We start from the raw sequence: 25,551 nt of genomic DNA, 5'->3' as shown, positions 1-25,551 counted from the left end.
TTTAACAAAGAAAAACATCTTATCATTGTTATAGAGATGTATCTTTAACATTTTTTGGAAGGAGTCTCCAGTGCAAAATTCTGAAGTTTTATGCCACAGGAAAGTCTTTGCATTTTGTAGTTTCTTGGTAATATGACAAGCTGCATTTTTCCCAGTGTTTCCCCACTTTAAACGTAATGGTAAATGGATAAAAAGTATAATGTATCATTGTTTAATAAATAAAATTATATAATCGTAGGGTATTTGGTGGTATAAGACGAATAAAACACTTGGACGTGCTGTCACAGTTTATTTTTATCAGACAAGCTAATGAGCCGCTATGTTTGATTGCAATGAGGGAAACTCTGATACAGAAGCGAGTAATATGACGCTCATCGCCATCTAACCCTTCCTGCATGCAAAATATCGTACAATACAATTGTGCTTAACTTTATCCATCTGAAACAGACGTTTTGAATAAATACCAGTCCCTCGTGTGTATCAGTTGGGATCCTCTTCTCTCTCCTTTCAGAGGATCTACTTTTGTTCATAATTGAGGCTGAGAGGAAAAATGTGAGAATGAACATGCTTCAGCAATCACATAGACAGAGGTTTAGTCCAACTCTCTGATCCTGGACCACATTGTTTCTTAATTTCAGAGGTGGAACATGCCGGAACAGGACAGGAGGATCTTTAGAAAAGTAAAATATGCATGTGAAGTTTCAGAGCCATAAGCCTCTCTCATCCTGCCAAAATTCAAATCTGCAGTGAATCCAAAATATTCAAAACAGTAAATCAAGTCTGAATGATGAATTATTTTTCCATCACACTTCTGCTGACTGTTGTGTTACAGGAAGTACGATATTTTACTCAGAACAACACTTGCCAGTTGCAAACATCTGGTAGCTTATGTATTCAGAATAGAGCCATTTTAATACAGCACTCTCCTCCATGCATGACACTGTATGAGTGCAAAAAGTTTTTGTTAAAAAAAAAAGGTAGTGGCTTCACTTATCTTGGGAAAAGCACAGGTTAGCCTGTTTACTGACAATGAATCTGCCAACTTGGATTTTAATAAACTGATATTTGCCTTTATTTCCAAATATACATCCAATTTGTGACAATAGGGGAGAACTATCTAACTAACTATTGGGGGGCAAAAGAATTTCAGACACTATATTACATATATAACAGTAACATAAAAACAAATCAAGTTCTAGATATAAATGCTGCAAAAATATGTTCTTGTGCAAATTGTACCTGGTGTCTTTATAAACGATGTTGCCACTGGTTGGGAAGAACTCTGCAATCATCTACACCTACACCTCATACAAAACTCGTCTGCTAAAAAAGAAGCCCAGAGATGTGTGTTTAAACACATTTAGACAAATCCGAACTGCTTTGGAACAATATACTCTGGTTAGATGAAACAAAAATTGGCAATAATTCAGCTCATCATGTTTGGAGAAAGAAGTGTCCCAAGAACACCATACCCACAGTGAAGCATGGTGGTGGGAGCATCATGTCATCGAGGGAAACATTAATGGAGTGCTACTGTACATACAGTATAATACACAGCCCTGAATGATCTCAGCAAAAGAAGTGTCAAAGTCAACGCATAAAGGTGGTGCAGTTGTTTGAGAAATGATCTTTACATAAAGCAAGCAGAAACACAATTTTCTGATAAAGGCCTCTTTAGGCAAATTGACATTGCTCTCTAACTATTACTGATGTCATTTCAACTGGTCATCTCCCTCCTTCTGGATCCTGGATGGAAAGGAAGAGGATCCTGGATGTCCACTGTATCTGCTCACTTGCTTGTCCTACAGAAGTATTATCCCAGTTTCTGGATGATATTTTTCAAGCAATTGTTCAGTTTTTATTTGCATTATCTACAAATCGTGCCAGTCCCTGCACTACACCACTACAGTGACCAAAACATCCATAAACACTTGCTCACTTGTGGTAATTGGATTTCTGCATGCTGGCCAGAGTGAACATTATTCAAAGTAAAAAAAGCTCTTTTCAAACTTTACATTTTCATTTAATAACAATATTTATTACTTTAGTTAACAAGCCATAAAATTCAACATAAGTACTGTTAATAAGGTTTGTTTAAGGGTTGGCTAATATTAGGCAATGACTAATATTTATTCAATTCCTGGCAGTCTCCACGTGTAAACATTAGAACTTGCTTCAGGCTCAGTTCTGAATCTTGCTTCATCTCCGTCACTGTAAGCTTAATTTTACTCATAGTACGAACATTAATTTATGCATCTGTTGATTATTACTTGTGTTTTATAGTGTTAGTTATTTTGTTGATGTTACTGATGGTGTATTAATGCTGAAGTTAAATAATACATTAAATAATCTTAATTTTGTATTGTTTATATTTAATACATATAGTAACTCAGTATGTCTGTTAAATTCTTTTTTTCTTTTTTTTGTTATCGTTAAGACCAGTGCTTATTTTAATTTTAGTCTATTCAAACTCTTTACATTCTGGATCTTTTTTTTCAATCAACATTTTTAAAAATTATGAATTGTACAACTTTTTTTTAATGCTGTAATACCTGCAACTTTTTAGAAGCCGAATTAATATAAAAGATCTTCTCCTTTTTTCTCAGGTACATAAAGTATTTTTTTACACAATATAATACTTTAGCTAAGCTAGCCATAGCTAAACACAGCACTGTGCTAACATTAACTATTTTACTCCTTAGTTTAGCTAATGCTACAGTACCTCTTCAGCTTTAGATATTTCATGCTAGTTGCTAGTCTTCAGCAAAACCTTTAACCCTTTCAGCTCCACAAGTGCTGTGTCATGACTGACCACGTGCTCTAACAAGCTTGGATATGTGACAGAAAAAAATCACTGTGCTTTACTCAATGAGTAGATCTACCAAAGTTCAGACACAAAATCAACTTTTTGGCATGTCAGCCTTTACAGGACATCAATCTCTCACAGAATGAGCAGACTGACAGCAGAAGGACCATGATGAAAGATGATGAGACATGACATGCCCCAAATTTGCTCCATATGTCATGATTTTCTTGTGACTGATGCTCTCTCAGCACCTGCTGCTGTAAATCCTCACACATTTTCCAGATCTCGCTCCTGAACTGTGTGGTAGAGACAGCGGTTCTGTTTGTGCGACTGTCTCCCCACTGTCTCTCACTCCGTCTCAGCCTCCTGACGCCGATAAATTGTCCATTTTTGTCTTTTTATAGGTCACTCAGTGGATTAATTTCATTCATGCCATCGATTCCTTTCTAAATCATTCCTCAGTTTTCCACATTCCCACATTTTCCCTTGTTTATTTCAGTTGCAGTGAATGAGAAAAGGTAAAAAGAAAAAAGGAAAGGAAAAAAGAAAAAAGTGCAGTTTTGTAGTAGAGAGAAACACTGTAAAAGGACTGTATGAGAATCATGTGTGCATCTAATTGAGTGTTATAATAATAATAATAATAATAATAATAATAATGAAATAGCACAGTGTCGACATTTAGTTGTAGCTCTAATCAAGCATTTAAAAAATTTAAAAAATCAAAGCAACACATGACAACCAGAGACCCTTAAGAAAAATTAATTACAAATTTAATTTATAAATACATAAAAATAAATGTAAAAATATAATGTACAAAACAAAAAAACATCACAGTGCAGCGTTACACACTCGGTGGAAAGTGTTATCTACCCTCTTCTACATATATGAGCTCACAGACAACCATGATTGCTCAGTGTCACTGTGATTGACAGGGAAGAGAGAGTAGGAACAAATCATAGTTTAAATAACTAACATCTTTAAACTATTAAAAATTATTAAAATAATATGTAATATGAATATATAAAGAAAAGAAATTAAAAGGCAGTGAGATTTAAGTCTTTAAATAATGAGATTAAAAAAGATGAAAACTTGGAAATTTACAGCTATTTTATGATTTATTTAAAAAGCAAGATTTCTAGTAAGTAAAAGTAAGACAAAACTATAAAATATGAGCTGAAATCAAGAGGAAAACTGACTTTAAAAGACTTAAAAGCAAAATGTTTTGCCATGACCCTCTCTGTTTCCTGACCAGCTTTGAAGAAGGCAGTGTGTGACATCTGTGAGAGTTATAATCAAATATTCAGGAACAAAATGAAAGGAAATGATACAGTCAAGAGGATCAGTGGATAGAAAAGAAGCTGTTTTTTTAAGTTATTTAAAGTTATTAGAGAATAATTACTGTATACAGAAGCGTAGCTACAGGACAAGCAAGGCTGGGAATTGTTTGGGCCACAGGTTTTAAGGCCAACACTAAGTCCATGAAAATGTCAAATCTCAAAGTGCAGAACTCCATTAAAGCCTCTGATGGGTAATGTACAAGACTAACACTAAAACAGGGCTCCATCTCGCTAGCGTGTGGGACTTGCGCAAGTTTATTTTGAATGCTTTTCAAAATGAAGAGAAATTAACTGTCTGGAAGTAGGAAAAGAAAGAGAAAAAAGACTAGAGGAAGCAGAACTGTGGTAAGCAGTGGAGATAATCTAATTTTAAAAAGAATAGTTAAGGATAACTACTGTAAGCTAACCCTGAAAGTAATGCAACGCTAGCCTGACATCAGTTTGTCAAGGAGCAAGCTACCTTTCTTCGAGAATTTGTTATTTTGCTCAAATTGTCGTGATAGCTTTGTCATTTAAAGTACATACAGAGAATAAAAACCAAACCCAAAGGTGTTCTGTTGTAGCCTATGTGATGTAATGATGGTTTCTCTAATTAGGAAGCTGCATCTAGCATGCAGAATATAATGCTAACACTTTCAGACAGTTATCTTATAGATGGCTCAGTATTGAAGCATTTTTTATTTAGAAATTATTTATTTCTGTTAAATGAAAAGCAGACAACCTGGCATTGAGTCTTGTATAATCCCTGACTAGAGATAAATTATGCAACAGTTAGTTCCGGTTCACTAATCTGATTGGTCGAGTGGCGTTCCAAGAGTGCTTATATTTCCTATAACCGCACTGAGACGTTTCACTCTGTGTATCACTCCGCTCATCTGTGTTCACCAAATAAAATTCCACTTCCTAGTTCAAAACGGTTACTACACTAGAGTTAGCTACAACTTTACAATAGTTTTCAGGAATATAACTTTCGACTTAAACTATGAAAGCTCATCAGATGAAGATGAAAAGGAAGCAAGGACACCAATTGTACCAGAAGCACCTTTAACAGGAATGTACAAATCTATGTGAGCTAGCCAGCTAGCTGATGGGATATAAAGTGACTGTGGCTTCTTCGGGAACTATTTCCTCTAGCGGAGCAAAAATAAACATTCGGCCATATTATGTCTGAAATGTCACTTACTCGGTATTAATTTCTTGTGTATGGAACTGTTGCATAAAAGCAACATCACAATCGCAATCACATGGTTATACTGAATATCTGCATGGATGTGATCAGCTACTGCACTCAGCCTGCGGGCTCGTGCCTACAGCCGAATCACAGCCATGCCGATATTCAGTATAACCGCACTGTTACTTGTGTGATATTGCTTAATTGAAATACATGAAGACGGCATCTTGCATTTTTTTTTTTTTTTTTGCCTGGGACCTCCACAGTGCCTACAATCAAACATTTAAACTTTAGGTATTGTTTTGATTTTTTTTAAGAATTAACTTATTGGTATAAATTAAATTTCTTTGACTTAAGGGTGTACAAACTTTTGAACTCAGCAGTAACGTATGTATTTCGTTTTGTTTTAAACTTGCATTTTAAGACCATATGAAAGCTGTATGACATTCAGAGCTTTATGTAAGTGGTATAATTTTCCTATATGTGTGTTTGACTGTAGTCTATTGTATAATACTAGGTGGAAAAAATCTATTAGTCACAGAAAGCTCTGGCTGTAATTGTTTTAACCTCATAAAACAAAGCTTTTGTGCAATTTAAAGTATAAAAAGCATGCAAACACAACAGCGAGGCAGATTGTGTAAATAACTCCAGCACTTTTTTTTTAATGTGAGCATCCTGGAGGCTGTGTTGCGCTCCTGCTCGAGTCACTGAGCTGCCAGATCCGCAGCAGGACTTCTCAGTGTGGTGTTAATTAGAATAATTACTGACGCAAGGGTGCTTCACTTAAAGCACACGCTGGCCCGAGTCTTTTACTACACAAACAGTCTGCAACCAGATAGATACTCATGCCTTGCTTCTTTTTCTTCTTCTTTCATTTCATCTCCTGTGTCTGTCTGCCTTCTCTTCCCTTTCTCCTGCTCACTATTCTCTCTGTCTGAGTTCTTTACTCTTTCTTTCTTTTTTTTTTTAAAAAAAGGGGGGAACACTTTCTTTTTTTTGTCCCGGCTGCCTTCTTCTTTTTTCCTTCTCTCCGCTCTTGTGAAGTTTGCATTCCTCACCTCCTCAGCAGACAGCACACAATAGAGGAGAAAGAGTCACTCCTGACCTGCAGCAAACATTCCACTGCAGCCGGACTCTTTCTTTGTGTGTGTGTGTGTGTGTGTGTGTGTGTGTGTGTGTGTGTGTGTGTGTGTGTGTGTGTCCTTCCAGTGGCCCTGCAGAGAATGGGGTTAGTGTCCAGTCTGCTTTTGTGAGCCAGGGACAGAAGTGAACAGTCTCACGCCCTGCTAAGAGAGAAGGACACTGCATTTAAGTGCGCTGACTAAACCAGGTGGAAATAAAAGCAGAATAAAACATAGCGTAATGTTTATTGGTGATTTATTCGACAGAGACAATACAATAAACATTGTTACCTATAATAATGCAACAGCTATAATGCTGCATTCGACTTACCTCCAAAGTGGGAAGTTGGAATTATGTTATTTTCAACCTTTGCGTGTTCGAGATACAAAGTGGGGGAAAAACATAGATGCCTCTATGTTCGTCTTTTTTTGGCGGCTAACTGTCTAGCTGCTAACTGTGATGAGTGCTTTAGATTCTCCTCCTCAAAACAATGAACTGTAGAGTCAGTGTCAGAGATTTAACAAGCAAACATATCTGCAAGCAAATATCTAAAGCACATCACTATGTATACAGTATAACTCATTTCCACATTTACAGGTAAGAAGTGCTGCTTTGTTTACTGTTGATCCTGTGAGCAGCCATGTTGATTTGACGTCACTTGCTGAACTCAGGGTTGACGAGACCATTCCGAGTTCAGGGGGTGTTTTCTTTTGGCTTTTCCTAGTCGGAGGTTGGAAATTACAAGTTATAACCTTGCAACAGAATGTATGCAGGCCTTCTAGCTAGAGCTTATGCTGCGTTCAACAAAAGCTCATAACTCGGAATGTCCAACGTCCAACTAGAACAAAAATAATAAAACTAGGAATTCCTTATCGGAAATTTGGGAAAGTCTCCTCAAGCCCAAGTGGTTATGATGTCATATCAACATGACAGCTCACACCATTGACACTAAATGAAGCACCAGTTCTCTGCTTTTAAATGAGATTATAGTCATATTTGCTACATACAGATGCATCAGAAAGTTAAATCTTTAACATTGACCTCACAGTTTGCTGTTTTCAGAAAGTAAATGCATCATTAAAGATAAAGCTAGCAATTGTTGCTAGTTTTTGGTTTTGCATAGAGCAAACGAAAGACAAGCTTTCATGGAGGCATTCATGTTTTTCCTACTTTGTAGCTTGAGGTCAAAAATAAGAAAATTCCACGTGTCAACTTTTCTGAAATGATGTGGATTGCAGCTACATCTGCGCTCCTGGTTCGAGGTTTATGAGAAAAATTGATCATTTATAAAGCATCATACACAATAAGCTGGACAAAACAAATTTTAAAAAGACTGTATGTGCAATTATAGGTGATGATAATTATATTTATTTGATGCAAATAGGAAATACACTCAGTAACTGCTGGCAATAATATTAGATGGCCTAAAATCTAATATCTATCAATAATAATTTCCCATTTCTTATTCTTTCTATTAATTAGTGTGACGTAACTGAAAGGATTGTTTCTCCCTAATCCCCACCTCATCTGTCTAATCTCTCTCTCTCTCTCTCTCTTACCCACCCAGCCACCCACACACACACACACACTCTCTCTCTCTCTCTCTCTCTCTCTCTCTTTCTTACCCACACACACACACACACACACACACACACACACACACACACTCTCCCTCTCTCTCTTTCTCTCTCTCTCTCTCTCTCTCTCTCTCTCTCTCTTTCTTACCCACACACACACACACACCTGTTCACTTTTTCCTCGGGCAAGTGAAAGGCACTTAAGGAAGAAGGTCAGATTTCCATGATGATCAGATCTGATGTGTGTAACAAAAAGTGCTGTTTATGTCGGGGGGAAAAATGCCACCCACATCCTTCATGACAAATTATTATTATTATTATTATTATTATTATTACTTTCTTTTCGGTTCTATTGGAATTATAATATCGTAACCTTCTATTCCATCCTGTCATATCCCATTGTATTCTATCATATTCTAGTCTATTTTATTCTATTCTTGTTGTTCTACTAGAATTCTGTTCGCTTCTATTAGACATCTGTTTAATTCTATTCCTTTCTATTCCACTCACTTCTGTTAGACCTATTATTTTCATTTTTATTCTATTAGAAGTCCATTCCATCATATTCTGTTATATTCTATTCCATTCTATTCTATTCAGTTCAGTTCAAGCTATTATATTCCTTTCTATTCTATTCTATTCTATTCTGTTTTATTCCATTCAATTCTATTCTATTCTACTGACCTGTTATATTCCTTTCTATTGTATTGTATTTTATTCTATTCCATTCCATTCCTTTTAAATTCCTTTCTATTCTATTCTGTTCTATTCTAAGTCTTCTTTTGATTATGACTGTAGATTGTAGATGATTGTGATGATTGTAGAAATATACAAATATACATTTTCACATGAGCCCTCATCATCCCTGCTCCAGAGAGACATCCTAAGTCCTTCCTAATGTTTTTTTTTGTTTTGTAATGAGCCCATGAGCAGAAGGGAATCCTCTGTACCTGTACACAGGGCAGGGAAGTGAGGAGTGAAGTGGCTGTCATTGTGCATGCATGAATGTGTTTGATTGTGTTCCTTTTTCCTGCTTCTTATGTTACAACTCAGTTTTATTGCTCTGCAGCTGGGGCAACAGTGCACACACACACACGCACGCACACACACATACACACACACACACACATACACGACAAGTCCTGGCTTGAGTGTGTGACCTCTTAGGGCTTGGTGACTCCATCACATGCACCCGAGCATCTTGTGCTCGTTTCAATGCTGGAAAAAAATCCCACTACACATTTCATCAGCCTCAATGCCGAGTCCATGTCACGTGTGTTTGATAGACAAACTCGCTCATTATTTATTATACCAACTTCTTTACAGTCTGTTTAGCTTTAATCCTTTTTTTCTGGAATGCAACTTGTTACTGAAGTAAATAAAAGAAAGTCATGCATGAGCCGATCCTCCTGCAGTGTTGTGGCAGCAGGCGGCGCTGCAGGCTCTCGTTAGCTCCCTGCTCCGCTTGGCTCAGGGGTGGGTGTGTGATTTGACAGTGGCCTTCTGTGTTGCGAATGAAAGAGAAGAATGCTGAAAAGTTTCGGGGCGTAAATGAGCTGCTTCAGGAGGACAATAGCTTCTGTCAGTCTGTGCTCGGACTCAAGTCTACTTAATTAATCTCAATTTCACACAGGATTGCATGTGACTGTGCGTTTTCACCTCTCTCTCTCTGTTTCTTTAACCCTCACGGATCAATTCACCTTGTGTCTGTTTAAGGGCTTTATTCTACACAATACTGCTTTTTAAACATTCTATGCGTTACAAATCTTATCTGAGAACATCTGGATTATTGATAAATTACCTCTTGTGTCTGCTCAGAAGATGTTGATATAACAGATGCTCCATATAACTAATAATAAGAAGCCTAATAATAAACAGATTAAAAAACATATCATCATATAAGAAAGAAAACTATATAATCATTGATATGAATCAATTCATATCAAAAATTCATATTGATATGTGAAGTTTTCTGTAAGAAGCTGTTTATTTAACATTTAAGGAAGGAGTCTCCAGTGTCAGTGCTTTTTAACGCAGGAAAGTCTTCAGAACTTTGTGCTTCGCCGTTTCTTGCTAACATGACAAGCTGCTTGTTTTTTGTCATATTAATTTAGAGAGTGAGGCAACGACTGATTATAGCTGCTATAATATTAATGACAACAGGAACTTTTTTCATACTTTTGTGGTGGACCGTGGTCCAGATGGAGCAAAGTCTTTCAGCAGACAGAAACAAGTACTTGACAAAGTACTGTAGCAGAGCAGATAAACGTTTTGGGGGGAAAAAACTGTTCGTAGTTGTGATTCTAAACATAAACCAGTTCGGCTTGTGTCACAGATCTTCTGTTGTCATTTATCTAATCAAATGCATTTATGTAAATTATTTAGCTGAAGAAAGCTCATTGGACCAGAGACTAGCTACAGACATTTTTTTAAATGTTTTTTTACCCCTTCTGGTCTGATTAGTGAAGTGACAACATGTTTCTTTAAAAAGTCAACAACAAAAACAAAACAAGATCAAAACAGACATCTCATCTGTTCAGAGTAGAGCTGTGCATCTGGACAAATAATATCACGAGTGTGGGTGGGTTTTACTTTAGTCCGTGTGCTCAGATATGAAGCCTGAAGTTTGTGGGTTAAAGAAAGCACACGTTCATTAACATGGGAATGTACAGGTTGCTCACGCAGCTCTGTATGACACTTTACCACATTCTTTTATTGATTTTAGATTTACATTTACCTCATTTGGCTGATGCTTTTTAGCCAAAGTAACTTACAATTGAGACAGGATTCAAGTGAGAGGATGAGGGTTAAGGATCATGCTCAAGGGCATGCTCAAGGGTTAAGGATCATGCTCAGGGACCCAGCTGCGTCCAACCACCGAGCCACCACTGCCCCTTCACTAACTGCTCTATCCTCATCTGAGTCACAGTGGTTGAAATGACTGTTTTGTTTATATTTTGGGAAAATCGAACCAAGTAGTAGGAAATGAGTAGGAATAAATAAACAGTCGTGTACATGCCTCTGTTTCAGAGTCCATGATACTGGTCAGGTCAGGAGAGGTAATGTGAAGCAAAATATAACATAACCACGTTAAATTGTCTTAATTATAAACTATACAAACCACAAACGTTTAAGCACTAAAAGAGACCTGTTGTCTGTAACATGTCAGTCATGTTAGTCACTCATTCAGACCTTTGAAAGCAAGGAGTTTGGTGTAACTGGACCTGCAGAAATTTTACTTGAACACCCCTGACAAACAGATAAAAAGTATGATGTTAGAAATTGTAATCATTGGAAATTGTTAAGGAAGAAATCATTTCAAGAAGTGTTGTTATTGGAAAGTAATCAACTTTAGGGCGGTAACAGTAACTTTAGGCAGACCGCATCACACCATCTTCAGTAACCGTAAGACCTTCTTATGGCCATCGTGGATCCGGAGCCTGTCCATGGAACACTGAGTGCAAGGTGAGAATGCACTCTGGAAGGGACGCCAGTCCATCGCAGCACACCATCATACACACATTCGCACCTAGGAGCAATTTAGCGTAGCCAATCCACCTGGAGGAAACTGGAGAACCTGGAGGAAACCCACACAGCCAACGAGGAGAACGTGGAAGCCCCTCAGTGACCCGAGCTCAGCACGGAACCAGTCAGAAAGCGAAACTGATGAAGGGTTAGTAGTGGACGAGTTACACACACATATACACACGAACACACACACACACATAGCAAATGAAAAAGGATGCACTTCGTCTTGAACTACACATCTACAGGAAGGCAGTGTGTAAAGAAGTGCAGTAACACTGCTACACCTCATACACTCACACACCAGCACAACACACACTTGCATCTCAGTGGCACTGATGTGCTGAGCATGCAGTACACAGTCAGTAACTGTACACCTACAATGTGACCTTGGTGTACTTGTTAGAGTGCTCATTAATCATAGGTCGTGCATTTTCTCGGCCATGTGACCATGTCGCGCGCTCCCGCGGGCCCCTCGCGCTGTGATCCGCTTTAGTTTCTGAGCTCACGGTGACTAAGCTCGGTGTGTGCATGTGCGTGTGTGTGTGTGTGTGTGAGGGAGAGTGACAGAGTGTGTGTATATGCATGTGTGTGAGAGAAGGAGAGAAAGAGAGAGAGAGAGAAATAGAGAGAGAGAGAGCCCGGAGCGGAGAGTCAGCAGCGCGCGACGTGGTCATGGCGAGCGCGAGCCAGAGAGTGGTCCTCATTACCGGCTGTTCTTCCGGGATCGGGCTGCGGATCGCCGTCCTATTGGCCAAAGACGAGCAGAAGCGCTACCATGGTAATCTCTTTCTCTCTTCTGTAGCAGAAAGCGACTGTTTAAACCCCCTTATAAACTTCATTACACATTTTATTATTGAATCAATAAAAAAAGAAAGACAAGAAAAGAAAGAAAGAAAGAAACCTCCTGCGTTTATTTTTAATGGTGCTTTTGTAACTAAATGGTAACTACGTTAGGATTTCCACGCAAGTTTAACGTGCGCACGAGCTGAACTCTGGTGTTTATAGGTTTAGTTCCACGCCAAAGGTCGACATCAGGCATATCCTCGCGCAGATTCACTTGCTCTCGCGCGCGGCTGAGCTGCGATCTTTGCACCGAGGAAAGTGGCGGGTCCCGGTTTGCGGTGATTAGCATGTGAAAGGTCGGTTTCTAGGGGACGGCGATGCGGCGGAGTTCATAAAGACACTGGCAGCTCTTTAACAAGCCACTTCTCCAGCACAAAGCGCCCTTTATGGCCGCCAGTGGTGGACTTTAGTGGCGTGTCTAATGCGCCCGAGGGTGTGCTGGGGAAAAGGACAAAGTTGGAGACCTGGACAAGAGAGAGAGTGTGCACTCTGAAGTCTTTATCTGGAACACTACCTCATACAGCACACTCCTCAGAGTTTAATCCACATTTATAGGGTTAAAAATAGCACAGATACATGGTTAAATTAACACCAAGGTCTAATGAACTCTTGTAGTATGGAATAAACATGAGCAGGGTTTCATTAACTCCTAAGAAGTTGGATTCAGATTTACTGTACAGTGTCAATTTAACACCTACAGGGTTGAATAAACTCTTAAAGCACTAAATTAACACTTACATAGTTAATTTTAACACCTACATGATTAGTTTAACACCTAGAGAGTGGAATAAACTCTTAAAGCTCTAGATTAACACCTATACAGTTACTCTGATCACTTACATGGTTAAATTAACACCAAGGTCTAATGAACTCTTATAGTATCAAATAAACATGAGCAGGGTTTCATTAACTCCTAAGAGGTTGTGTAATTGTGTAAGTGTTAATACATACATACATACAGGGTTGAATAAACTATTAAAGGGTTAACACCTACATAATTAATTTTCACATCTACATGGTTGAATGAATTCTTTAAAACCTTAAATTAACACTTACATAGTTAATATTAACACCTACAGGGTTGAATAAACTCTTAAACCATTAAATTACTTACACAGTTACTTTTATCACTTATGTAGTTAAATTAACTCCTACAGGTTTAGTTACCTCTTAAGCAATAAATTAAAACCTACATAGTATATTTTAAATATAATATATTTTAAATTTACATTAAATTAACATTTACATAATTAATTTAACACCTACATGGTCAAATTAACGCTTCGAGGGTAAATTAACAGTTACATTGTTAAATTAACACCTACAATGTTGAATGAACTCTTAAAGTGTTACAGGGTTGAATTAGTCCTTATAGCATTAAAGTAGCACCGCCCCAGTTAATTTCAACACCTATATAGTTCAGTTAACACCAACAGGGTTTAATTAACTCTTTAAGAGTTAATTTAATACCTACATAGTTAATGTTAACACTTACATAGATAAATTAACAACTACAGGTTGAAATAACATTTAAAGTGTTCAATTAACACTAAATTGAACTAAATTGTGTCAATTTAGCACTCTAAATGTTCATTCAACTCATTCATTCAACTTAAAGTGTTAAATTAACACCTAGAGAGTTGAATGAACATTTAGAGTGCTAAATCGACACAAAATAATAGGGTTAAATTAGCACCTACATAGTTCATTGTAACACATCCATAGTTAAATTAACATCTACAGCACTAGAGTATCTCTGGCAGTGGTGAATTAACACCTATAGGATGGGATGAACATTTAGTGTTGAATTAGCAATGAAGGGGCTGAGTTAACCCCAAAGTATTTACTACATGCAGGGTCAAATTAACTTTTACAGCATTGAATAAATACATGCAGGATTAATTAACACTTAATTAGTAAATTAATGTTTACAATGTTGACACCTACATGGTTGAATACATTTTTGCAGGATTTTATTAACTCTTAAAGGATTAAATTAACACCTGTTAAATCACATACATAAAACATTGGACTACATATTACCATGTTGGATTAGCAGCCAAAAGGTTGAATTAACACCTTCAGTTTTTAATTAACACATAAATGGATGAACTAACTTCAAATTAACCCCTATAGAGTTTAATTAGTAGCCTGTCTCCAGGGTTGTAATGCTTAAAGGATTGCATGATCTAACATTTACTGAGCTGAATTAACCCTTAATGTGTTGAATGAATACAGTTTGTACAGATTGAATTAACACTTACAGGATTTAGCTGAATTAACTCTTAATGTGTTTTATGAATACAGTGTGTACAGGCTGAATTAATACTTACAGGATTGAGTGAACACTCGTGGTTAATGAAAGTTTATAGTGTTTTAATATATCATCTGCATGGTTCATTTAACCTTTGCAGTGTTGCATTAAAACCTAGAAGACTGAATTAACTCTTGCAGGGTGGAATTAAAGTTTACAGTGTTGAATTAACAAATATGGGATTGAATAAATGTTCACAGTGATCATTTAACATCTGCACGTTTAAGTGTTGAATTAACTCCTTCAGCATTAAATTACAAGGTCAAAATTAACTACCAAAAGGGTTGAATTAATATGTAGAGGGTTAATTGACTCATAAAGTGTTTAATAATTTATTTTTATTCTACAGCGCTGTTGAATTCTTGATTCTGACTGCTCAGAAGGAGTTGATTTAGTTTCTTAAATTTTCTTATTAACAGCAGCTCTGACAGTTTGTATTATTGTGCTTACTCTAATATGTTACTTCATGTTAGCATAAACAGATAAATGTATGATATGACATTTTTTGGTTAATAAAAAAATATAATATTTGGGCAAATGTTGTGGTATAAGAGGAATAAAGGAATAAGGGACGCGCTGTTATTGGAAAAAAAAATCTTCCAGATGATAACAGTAACTCTGCTTTGCTTTGGGCCGAACTTCAAGAGTTAATTCTTAGAATTTTGAATAATTTTTTTTCAGTGTCTAAAAATGAATTCTTATGAGGTTAAACTATGAGCTATGATGTTCATTTCAGTCCATTTGTCCCCAAACAAACACTGGAAAAGTTAATTCAGCCAAATAGATGTTAATTAAACATGGTGAGAGCAGCTTATCCAACCACACACTGTAATTGTAGCCTTGAATGTAGACAAAATAACTCCTAAATAACACTTCCACCCATTTCACAGAGAAACATGGCAAAACGCAGGAGATGATCTGTGCAGGCTGAAGGGAATTAAACAGAACAAAACAAAACAAAAAAATCACTGTGAGACACCGTTCAGCAACATTTAATCCGTCTTAAGTCTTATTTCACAATAACAGCTCGAATAATGGTGTGGTTGTTCACTGTAGCATGTTAAAGCTGTGCCTGGTTTGTTCACTCCAGCTTTAACGCACTCTCACGTGTGTTCAGATTCTTTCAGGATGAACGTGATGCTGATCATTTCGCATTCACAGTTGTTCAGAAGAAGAAAGTATGATGGGACTCGCACTGGCCCGCATTATACTCACAGTGTTGACTTTTGTGTAAAATTGAAAAATTAGATAAGATTAAGTTAGCGTGTTTGCCTCGCACCTCCGGGGTTGGGGGTTGGGGGATAAGATGCTTGCAGTGAAGCACAGAAAGTAAACCAGAATGGATACAGCAGCTTGAAGAAGAAAAACAAGAAAGCTGCTTAACAGCTTAATGACAGGACAGTCACTAAATCCCACCTGCAGTAAACAAGGCAGAGGTAGCTCAGCGCATAAGGTTCTGCACCAATGACCCAAAGGCTGTGAGCTCAAATCCCAGGACTACCTGAGCAGCACTGTCATGGTTTTGTCAGTGACCGGTGGTTATAGTGTGTCCTGGGATTGTTGGCACCAGTCGGACCTTATTAACACACGAAGCACTGCAAAAAAAATGCATCTTAGCAAGTGAAAATATCTTGAGTATAGTTACACTTAGCTAGTATTTCCTATTATTATATTCCTAAGATTACAGTACACTAAATATATGATTATCAAACCTATTTCTAGACATTTCTTATTAGTTGCAAGCTTGAAAAAGTTTTGTTCTTTTGGCGGAATTTTTTAAGCAAAATTATCTGCCAATAGAATAAGAAAATTTAAAGGTTGAAATAAATAAAAGCATCTAAAACAGGCTTAATAAAATTATATTTGATTTATAGTAATTAAAGATACCACTTTTTCTATTCAGTAATGAAATGTTGAGTATCAGCTGATACTGATACTCAGCCGATGTTTTTTCTTTAAAAACTACTAAGCTTTGAAATATTTTTTAATACTTCACTTACAAATAAATACACTTATATATTTTTGATTCAGTTAAATGCTTTCACACAAAATTCACTTAGATTACAAATATGAATAAATAATAAAGTATAAATATAATAAACCCCTAAAAAAAATACAATCAAGTCTCTATATGTAAACATTTCCCGTTCCAAAGCAACAAATCTTTTCCAAAAAAAAAAAAAAGCGACATTTAATGTGTAATATTTCCACACAGCTGATGTGAGAGCAACTCCCACATATTTGCTTTGTTGATTAGCTCACTGGTTGTTGTTATTGTTAGACCAGATAGCTACTGCTATTAACACATGGCCTACTTCAACATGCTTTATGTTGTTTGTGCCATAAGCAATTCTCTGATATTTCAGGCTAGACTTGTTACAGATCGAAATCATTCTTTTCTTTCCCTCGAAATCTGATCCACTATTTTTTGCTGACGCCAGTGCTGGGTATCGACTCGGTCCCATCTCTAATAACAATCTCTTAATGTGAAATATTAGATAGATTTGCCCATATTCAAGACTTGCTAAGACATCATTTTTTGCAAGTTCCATGTTAACAAGACTCTACAAACAAATCCTCACATAGCAGGAGAGTAGTGTGTGTCAGTTTGCTAGTTTTTTCCTTTATGGCACAAACACAATTTAAATAGTAGTCATATGTTATTCATGTTAAATAAAAGGAATCTGTACTACTTAAAAGTTGAGAATACATGCTATGTGGACAAAAATAATACAAATAATATAATAATATAATATATATATATATATATATATATAGAGAGAGAGAGAGAGAGAGAGAGAGAAAGTTGAGAATACATGCTATATATACTGTATATATATATGTGTGTGTGTGTGTGTGTGTATACATATATACACACATTAGCATTTATTTATTCCTGTCTAGTAACTGCTTTATCCTGGTCATGGCTATAATAGATCTGGAGCCAATCCCATGAACACTGGCCATAAGGCAGGACAATTCACCCTGGATGAGACACCAGTCTATCACAAAGAAGCATCATACACACACATCCACACACTCATTCACACCTAGCAGCAATTTAGAGTCACTGAAGACTGCAGAGGCAAAGAACAGTTTACACTCAAGTCTCAATCATTGAACAGTTGGTAACTTCACTTTGATACGATTTAAAGTTAAAGTTTAAAATCTAATGCTAATGTTAAATGATTTATAATCGCACTATCTGGTGTCACCCAGAAGTGGATGGGTTCCGTTTTGAGTCTGGTTCCTGTCAAGGTTTCTTCCTCTTGTCATCTCAGGGAGTTTTTCCTTGCCACTGTTGCCTATGGCTTGCTCTTTAAGGATAAATGTAAATTTTAGATCTGTATTTCTGTCAAGCTGCTTTGTGACAATGACAATTGAATTGAATTGCATTGCATTAATCCACCTACAGGCTTGTTTTGGACAGTTGGAGGAAACCAGAGAACCCAGAGGGAACCTACAAGGACACAGAAAGAACATGCACAGAAACTACACCCACACACACATAGGATCCTGGAGCTGTGATTCTTCCTTCCCTTTGTTTATTTCTGTATTTCTTAGTATCACGTGTGTACCTGTTTTATGATTGTTGACCATGTCTAGCCTTCTTTGACCCCAGTTACAGCCTATGATTATACTAAACACTCAGTATAACTATGATTCAAAGATCCACACAGTTACACTTAATTGTATTTTGCCTCATTTATGTAAAACTGTTTACCAAGTGAAATAATGCAAAGCTGTTTATTATCAATCACCTACCCATCATGTAATATTTCAGCTAATCATGGACTACCCTGTTTGACTTCTGCAGGTAAATGGGTTCATGGATATGAGGTAGTGTGATTTAGGTTAATGTTTAAAGGTTCAAAGTGCAGAAGGGGATCAGCTCAGTGCTTATCCACTCGGCTCAACTGTTTATCTTCCAACCCTAATGTAATTAGCACTGGTGCGCACTAAACAAAGTGTGTGTGTGTGTGTGTGGGTGTGGGTGTGTGGTTGTGGGGGGGGATAAACCAATACAAAGGGCCTACTGAGAACAATTTGCTGCATAAACACAGCAGTTTGTGTAACATCTAATGGCCGTATTAAGAGTTATATGCGCGAACATCTTAATCAGAGACATTGTTTATGATGAGGACTGAATTATTTATGGAACAAATTATGGATCAAATTATGAAGTGAGCTGTAAGGGTAGCAGATGAGTGCTCAGTCAGCTTATCCTTCAAACCACAAGCATGTTTTCCTTACAGGAGAAGGGCACTGAATGAACCAAAACACTGCCATTATTTTATTAATTCAGCATCTCAAAATAGCTAATTAAAAGGATTTTAATAAGACATGCTGGATAATAAGAGTGCTGTTTTATATAAGCTGCTGAATAATGAGAAATGCAGAAATTTTGCAATGATCAGTGTTTATATTAACAACTATGACTATTAATGCAGCAATTTATTAGCAATATTTATTGCCAAGAGTCCATTTAGATTATTATTATTATTATTATTATTATTATTATTATTAGATTATTATTTGCGTGTCATAGTCTTTTTTGCATTCATGTATTTCTTTCCACTTTTTTAAATTGTCTCTTGCGTTCATATTACAATTGACAGCAAAGAGAAAAAACACTATTCCTTTCTTTAGTCCACATTTTCTATCTCTCATATTTTTTTCTAGTTTAAAGGCAAGTGCTTGTATGTAAAGGTGGTGATCTAGACACTATTGAGTAGACAGTCGGATTTTTTACTTAAGAGAGATGTGGGAGGTGGCACAGGGAGCTCAGAAAACATGTGCGTAACCTGAGTCTGAATACGAGAAACTTTCCCCATGTAAATAGTGGCATAACTTTTGGACTTAAGTTGCTGAACTCAGAATGTCACTACGCATGTCCATGCCAAAATGTCATTTGGTCATTCACCTTTCTCCATTTCTCTCTGTCTCTCTCTCTCTCTCTCTCTCTGGCTTTAAGTGATCGCCACCATGCGGGACCTGAAAAAGAAGGATAAGCTGGTGCAGGCAGCAGGAGACGCTTTTGGAAACACTCTGATACTGCAAGCTCTGGATGTGTGCAGCGATGACTCAGTAAGGCAGTGCATCAACAGGGTTAAAGACAGACACATCGACATCCTCAGTAAGTCTCTCCTGTAATGACTGGCATCAGCTATTGACTGCATGTCACTGGTTTTTGCACTGCAGACACTATAATGGAAGCCTGCGTCTCCTTTACACATTAACTTTAGCGCACAGGCATGCAGACACTGTCCTTGACCTAGTACTGTTAATCAGTCACGGTGCCATCCATCCTCTCCATCTCTCCCTGCAGTAAACAATGCAGGCGTGGGGTTGCTCGGACCTGTGGAGAGCATCAGCCTGGACCAGATGAAGATGGTGTTCGAGACCAACTTTTTTGGCACCGTGCGCATGATTAAAGAGATCATGCCCGACATGAAGAGACGCAGAGCAGGGCACATTATCGTCATGAGCAGTGTCATGGGCATGCAGGGTAATGTGGGTGATGTTCAAAAATACAGATCGTCTCAAATAGAGATGGCACGATACCGCTTTTTCTTTCGGATACTGATACTGAGATCTTGAATATCAATACTGATTTGATCTTTTTTTTTTAAATCCACTAAAATGATTTTTAAACAGAAGCACATAAAAATACTTGAAAAAATACATAGCTAAAAACATGACACACAAAACGGCAGATTTTTTGGCAAAAATAATAAATATAATTAAGCATAAATATAATCAAACTTAATCCTAACATAAAAGTACAATTAAGTCTCTTTATACTGTGAACATTTTTAGTTAATAAAAAAATTCCAAATATTTTTTGGATCAAATTCATTCCTTTTTTCTCTGATATCCAATCCACCATCTTTGCTGGTATCAGTCCAGTAACTGACCCTAGGCATCGGATCAGTGCCATCTCAAAGCATCTTTACAGATTTATGGACTTCCTATGATGTAGCCTTGAACTTTTAATATCTTAGAACATATGTGTTTGTCCGTCTGCGCAGGCGTAGTGTTTAATGACGTCTACACGGCCTCCAAGTTTGCCATCGAGGGGTTCTGTGAAAGCTTGGCAGTCCAGCTGCTCAAGTTTAATGTCAAGTCTGTATACTGGCTCCTCACACTGCTACATAAGATCTAAATACATCAGATAAAGTGATAAAGTGAGAACACCACTCTTCCTTGTCCTCTCTACCCTCAGGTTGTCTCTGATCGAGCCTGGGCCCGTGCACACTGAGTTTGAGGCAAAGATGATGGAAGAAGTGGCCAAGATGGAGTTTCCGGGAGCAGACGCAGACACAGTGAGATACTTCAAGGACGTGTACATGCCGTCCTCCAGCGATATCTTCGAGGCAATGGGGCAGACCCCAGACGACATAGCTAAAGTAAGCTGAGACCTCTGGTGTGGTCTGGAGTGTTTGATATTCATGGACAAAACATAAACCATTAATTAACCTCCATAAAAGAAACAAGTTTAAACACTTGTTGGGGAAGAATCTCTAATTACCTTGTGATTACATTTGAAGGTGCCAAGATGTAATTATAAATCCTGATACATGGCAATTTTCCATTTTTAAAACCTGCTTTCTTTTTTTCCAGTTTCTGCCTTTGAATCAATATTGTCATTTTTCTATATCATGAGAAATCTAAATTTAACCTCTTAAATACACTATATTACCAAAAGTATTCGGTCACCCATCCAAATGATCAGAATCAGGTGTCCTAATCACTTGGCCTGGCCACAGGTGTATAAAATCAAGCACTTAGGCATGCAGACTGTTTTTACAAACATTTGTGAAAGAATGGGCCGCTCTCAGGAGCTCAGTGAATTCCAGCGTGGAACTGTCATAGGATGCCACCTGTGCAACAAATCCAGTCGTGAAATTTCCTCACTCCTAAATATTCCACAGTCAACTCTTAGCTTTATCATAACAAAATGGAAGAGTTTGGGAACAACAGTAACTCAGCCACGAAGTGGTAGGCCACGTAAACTGACGGAGAGGGGTCAGCGGATGCTGAAGCGCATAGTGCAAAGAGGTCGTCGACTTTCTTCACAGTCAATTGCTACAGAGCTCCAAACTTCATGTGACCTTCAGATTAGCCCAAGTACAGTACGCAGAGAGCTTCATGGAATGGGTTTCCATGGCCGAGCAGCTGCATCCAAGCCACACATCACCAAGTGTAATGCAAAGCGTCGGATGCAGTGGTGTAAAGCGCCGCCACTGGACTCTAGAGCAGTGGAGACGCGTTCTCTGGAGTGACGAATTGCGCTTTTCCATCTGGCAATCTGATGGACGAGTCTGGGTTTGGAGGTTGCCAGGAGAACGGTACGTTTCGGACTGCATTGTGCCGAGTGTGAAATTTGGTGGAGGAGGAATTATGGTGTGGGGTTGTTTTTCAGGAGTTGGGCTTGGCCCCTTAGTTCCAGTGAAAGGAACTTTGAATGCTTCAGGATACCAAAACATTTTGGACAATTCCATGCTCCCAACCTTGTGGGAACAGTTTGGAGCGGGCCTCTTCCTCTTCCAACATGACTGTGCACCAGTGCACAAAGCAAGGTCCATAAAGACATGGATGACAGAGTCTGGTGTGGATGAACTTGACTGGCCTGCACAGAGTCCTGACCTGAACCCGATAGAACACCTTTGGGATGAATTAGAGCGGAGACTGAGAGCCAGGCCTTCTCGACCAACATCAGTGTGTGACCTCACCAATGCGCTTTTGGAAGAATGGTCAAAAATTCCTATAAACACACTCCTCAACCTTGTGGACAGCCTTCCCAGAAGAGTTGAAGCTGTAATAGCTGCAAAAGGTGGACCGACATCATATTGAACCCTATGGGTTAGGAATGGGATGGCACTTAAGTTCATATGTGAGTCAAGGCAGGTGACCGAATACTTTTGGTAATATAGTGTATTTATATTATATTATATTATATTATATTATATTATATTATATTATATTATATTATATTATATTATATTATATTATATTATATTATATTATATTATATTATAAATTCAATTATTTAATATTACTAAATATTTCACAGAGGGTTTAGGGGTGTATTTCCAGTGTTCTTTTTTATGTTTGGTAGTGTTGACATTTTTTAATATAAAAAAAAAAAATCTAAATGAAGTACGACAAAATTCATCTTAGTTTTCTACAAGAGTACTAACATACCCTTGGAGCAAAGTAAGTTTTAAGTACACTTTCTATTAGTTTACACTTAATACAGTAGCAGTTTTCTTTTGCAATACCAGCATTTCTCAGCATTGGTGGACTCAGGGGTCTTCTAGGGTACCCCTACAGTAGATAAAACATGATTTACCCTTAGGGTACTATTACATTGGAGAAAACGTGATGAAATGCCCTCTAGGGTGCCCCATGTCTGAGAAACCATGATGAAGTGCCCTCTAGGGTCCCCCTACATGCAAGAAAAGATGATGAAATGCCCTCTAGGGTGCCCCTACATGCCAGAAAAGATGATGAAATGCCCTCTAGGGTGCCCCTACATGCCAGAAAAGATGATGAAATGACCTCTAGGGTGCCCCTACATGCAAGAAAAGATGATGAAATGCCCTCTAGGGTGCCCCTACGTGTGAGAAAACATGATGAAGTGCCCACTAGGGTGCCCTATGTCTGAGAAAACATGATGAAGTGCCCTCTAGGGTGCCCTATGTCTGAGAAAACATGATGAAGTGCCCTCTAGGGTGCCCTTCCAGTGGAGAATATGTGATGCAGTGCCCTGTAACATTCTCCTATGTGCGAGAAACCATGATGACATGCCCTAATGGCTGCCCTTATAGTGGAGAAAATAAGATGCAGTGCCCTATAGGCATCCCTAAATGTGAGAACATAAGATGAAGTGCCCTCCAGGTGCTCTTCCATGCGAGAACATGTTTTTGTCTTTTAGATTAGATGCAACTTTATTGTCATTGTGCAAGTACAAAGCCAGGGACATGCAGTTAGCATCTAAACAAATAACAGTGTAGCAGGAAATGTGCCTTCTAGGGCTCCTCTATAGTAGAAAAAACATCAGTTAATGCCTTCCAGGTGTTTCTCAGTGGGCCATAATTTAGAGTTAGTGACTTCAGTCTGCAACGTAAGTAAAAACCTTATATCAATAATTACATGGAGAAAGTTCTTCATCTTCAGAATTGGGTTATGCACTGACTTAAGTTGATTTTCATTGAGATTATTAAATTAAACTATCAGATTTCTCTTGAATAGAGACGAGGGTTTAACAGCATCTAGACCACCACTAAGATAAGTACTTGCCTTTAAGCCAAAAAAAAATCAGGGCTAGAAAAAGCAGGCTGAAGAAGGAAATACAGTTTTCCCCTGTTGTGAAATATGTTGTAACATAAAAGCAAGAGACCGTTTAAAAATGAAAAATAAAAAAGACTAATACAGTGTTATATGAACGAGAAAATGGAAAGCTTTGAAATAAACATCTAATAGGAGTCGTAGTTGTAATTATCAGATTTAATTAGTTAATAATTAGTTGTTGTTTTTTTCCTGTAGTGCACTAAGAAGGTGATCGAGTCGAGCAACCCTCGCTTCAGGAACCTCACTAACAGCCTTTACACCCCTATTGTGGCCATGAAGTACGCAGACGAGACAGGCGGCCTGTCGGTACACACCTTCTACAACCTGCTGTTTAACTTTGGCTCCCTAATGCACATCACCATGAACATCCTGAAATGCCTGACCTGCAGCTGCCTGCGCAGACGCACCATATCACCTGACTGAACATGCACACGTGCATGCACATGTACACACACACACACACATTCACAATGAACAGACTGATATGATACTGATATGAACACATTTTGATGCATTTGTGGATTTCACTTTTTGTGACTCGATTTCCTGTTCCTGTTTTCTCTGTTCTGATACTTCAGATTCAACTTTCCAACTAACTCAAACATTTTTTTTTTCTAAATTCTAAATAGTACTAAATAGTAGCAGAAGATGTTAAAGAGTTAAAGGTTTTAAAGCGAATCAGCAGTAAATTATCATGTTATTTATGAGGACTGATATTATATTGGGAAATCAAGAATAAAACAGTTTTTAAAATCAGAAAATGGAGCAGAAGTTAAACAAGACCAGTCTAAAAAAAAATCACCTTTTAAAAGTAATCCTTGTAAGACTAAGTCTTAATCTTAGAGCTTGTTATTAGCTGCTTGCACTAATGATTTCAGTGAAGTCAATTGTGAAAGTCTGTTTAAGCTCTTCATTGTATTGTGTTTGATATTGTCTTATGTTTATGTCATATCTCCACCCTGATTTGGAAATAATATATTTTTTATATTGAATGTGAATATTTAGAATATATTGTAGACTATATGTGGTTTAATTTTGAAATAAAACCAGGATGTAATCTAATCATGCAAGTTGTACTTTTACAAATACAAATACAAACACAACAAATACAGAATAATGGATCTGGTATAAATGTGTAGATTGAACCGTAATACTTACTGAAGTATTGATGTGTTGTTCAGATTGGGGTGTGTTATGTACTATGTGTGAGTGCTCATACAATGTAATACATACTATGTGTGTGTGTGTGTGTGTGTGTGTGTGTGTGTGTGTAGTACTGTATATTGAACAGCAGAGAGCAGCAGAGCATTTTCTGGCAAGGAACACACTGGCGCATCTTGATATTTACTCTGTGGAGGAATTTGAACTTCCCACATGAGAAACATTCCTTAGTCCAAAGTGCTCCAAGAACTGGGATGCACACTGGATGCATTATTTGAACATCACTGAACTGCACATTAATGACAAAAAGCTCTGGCGATGTGAACCCGACTCTT

The 25,551-nt window shown here is 37.6% G+C and overlaps 1 protein-coding gene across 1 annotated transcript; it reads left to right on the top strand.

Moving 5' to 3' along the window:
• The first annotated feature begins 12,026 nt into the window (after positions 1-12,026).
• rdh8a (retinol dehydrogenase 8a) lies at positions 12,027-25,117 on the top strand. The gene is made up of 6 exons (XM_026945956.3): positions 12,027-12,319; positions 19,674-19,835; positions 20,028-20,207; positions 20,731-20,824; positions 20,925-21,108; positions 24,251-25,117. The coding sequence occupies exons 1-6, from the start codon at positions 12,124-12,126 to the stop codon at positions 24,476-24,478; spliced, it is 1,044 nt and encodes a 347-aa protein (XP_026801757.3). The 5' UTR covers positions 12,027-12,123; the 3' UTR covers positions 24,479-25,117.
• Positions 25,118-25,551: the final 434 nt, after the last annotated feature.

This window comes from Pangasianodon hypophthalmus, chromosome 23 (genome assembly GCF_027358585.1).
Source record: "Pangasianodon hypophthalmus isolate fPanHyp1 chromosome 23, fPanHyp1.pri, whole genome shotgun sequence".
Classification (NCBI taxonomy): domain Eukaryota; kingdom Metazoa; phylum Chordata; class Actinopteri; order Siluriformes; family Pangasiidae; genus Pangasianodon; species Pangasianodon hypophthalmus.
This window is presented reverse-complemented; position numbering and strand designations above follow the sequence as displayed.

Excerpts from the sequence above, each read along its gene's own strand:
- rdh8a (XM_026945956.3), top strand. The coding sequence starts at position 12,124 with ATGTGTGTGAGAGAAGGAGAGAAAGAGAGAGAGAGAGAAATAGAGAGA. Across the intron at positions 19,836-20,027 it reads CAGACACATCGACATCCTCA|TAAACAATGCAGGCGTGGGG; the intron begins GTAAGTCTCTCC and ends CTCTCCCTGCAG. Across the intron at positions 20,208-20,730 it reads CAGTGTCATGGGCATGCAGG|GCGTAGTGTTTAATGACGTC; the intron begins GTAATGTGGGTG and ends CCGTCTGCGCAG.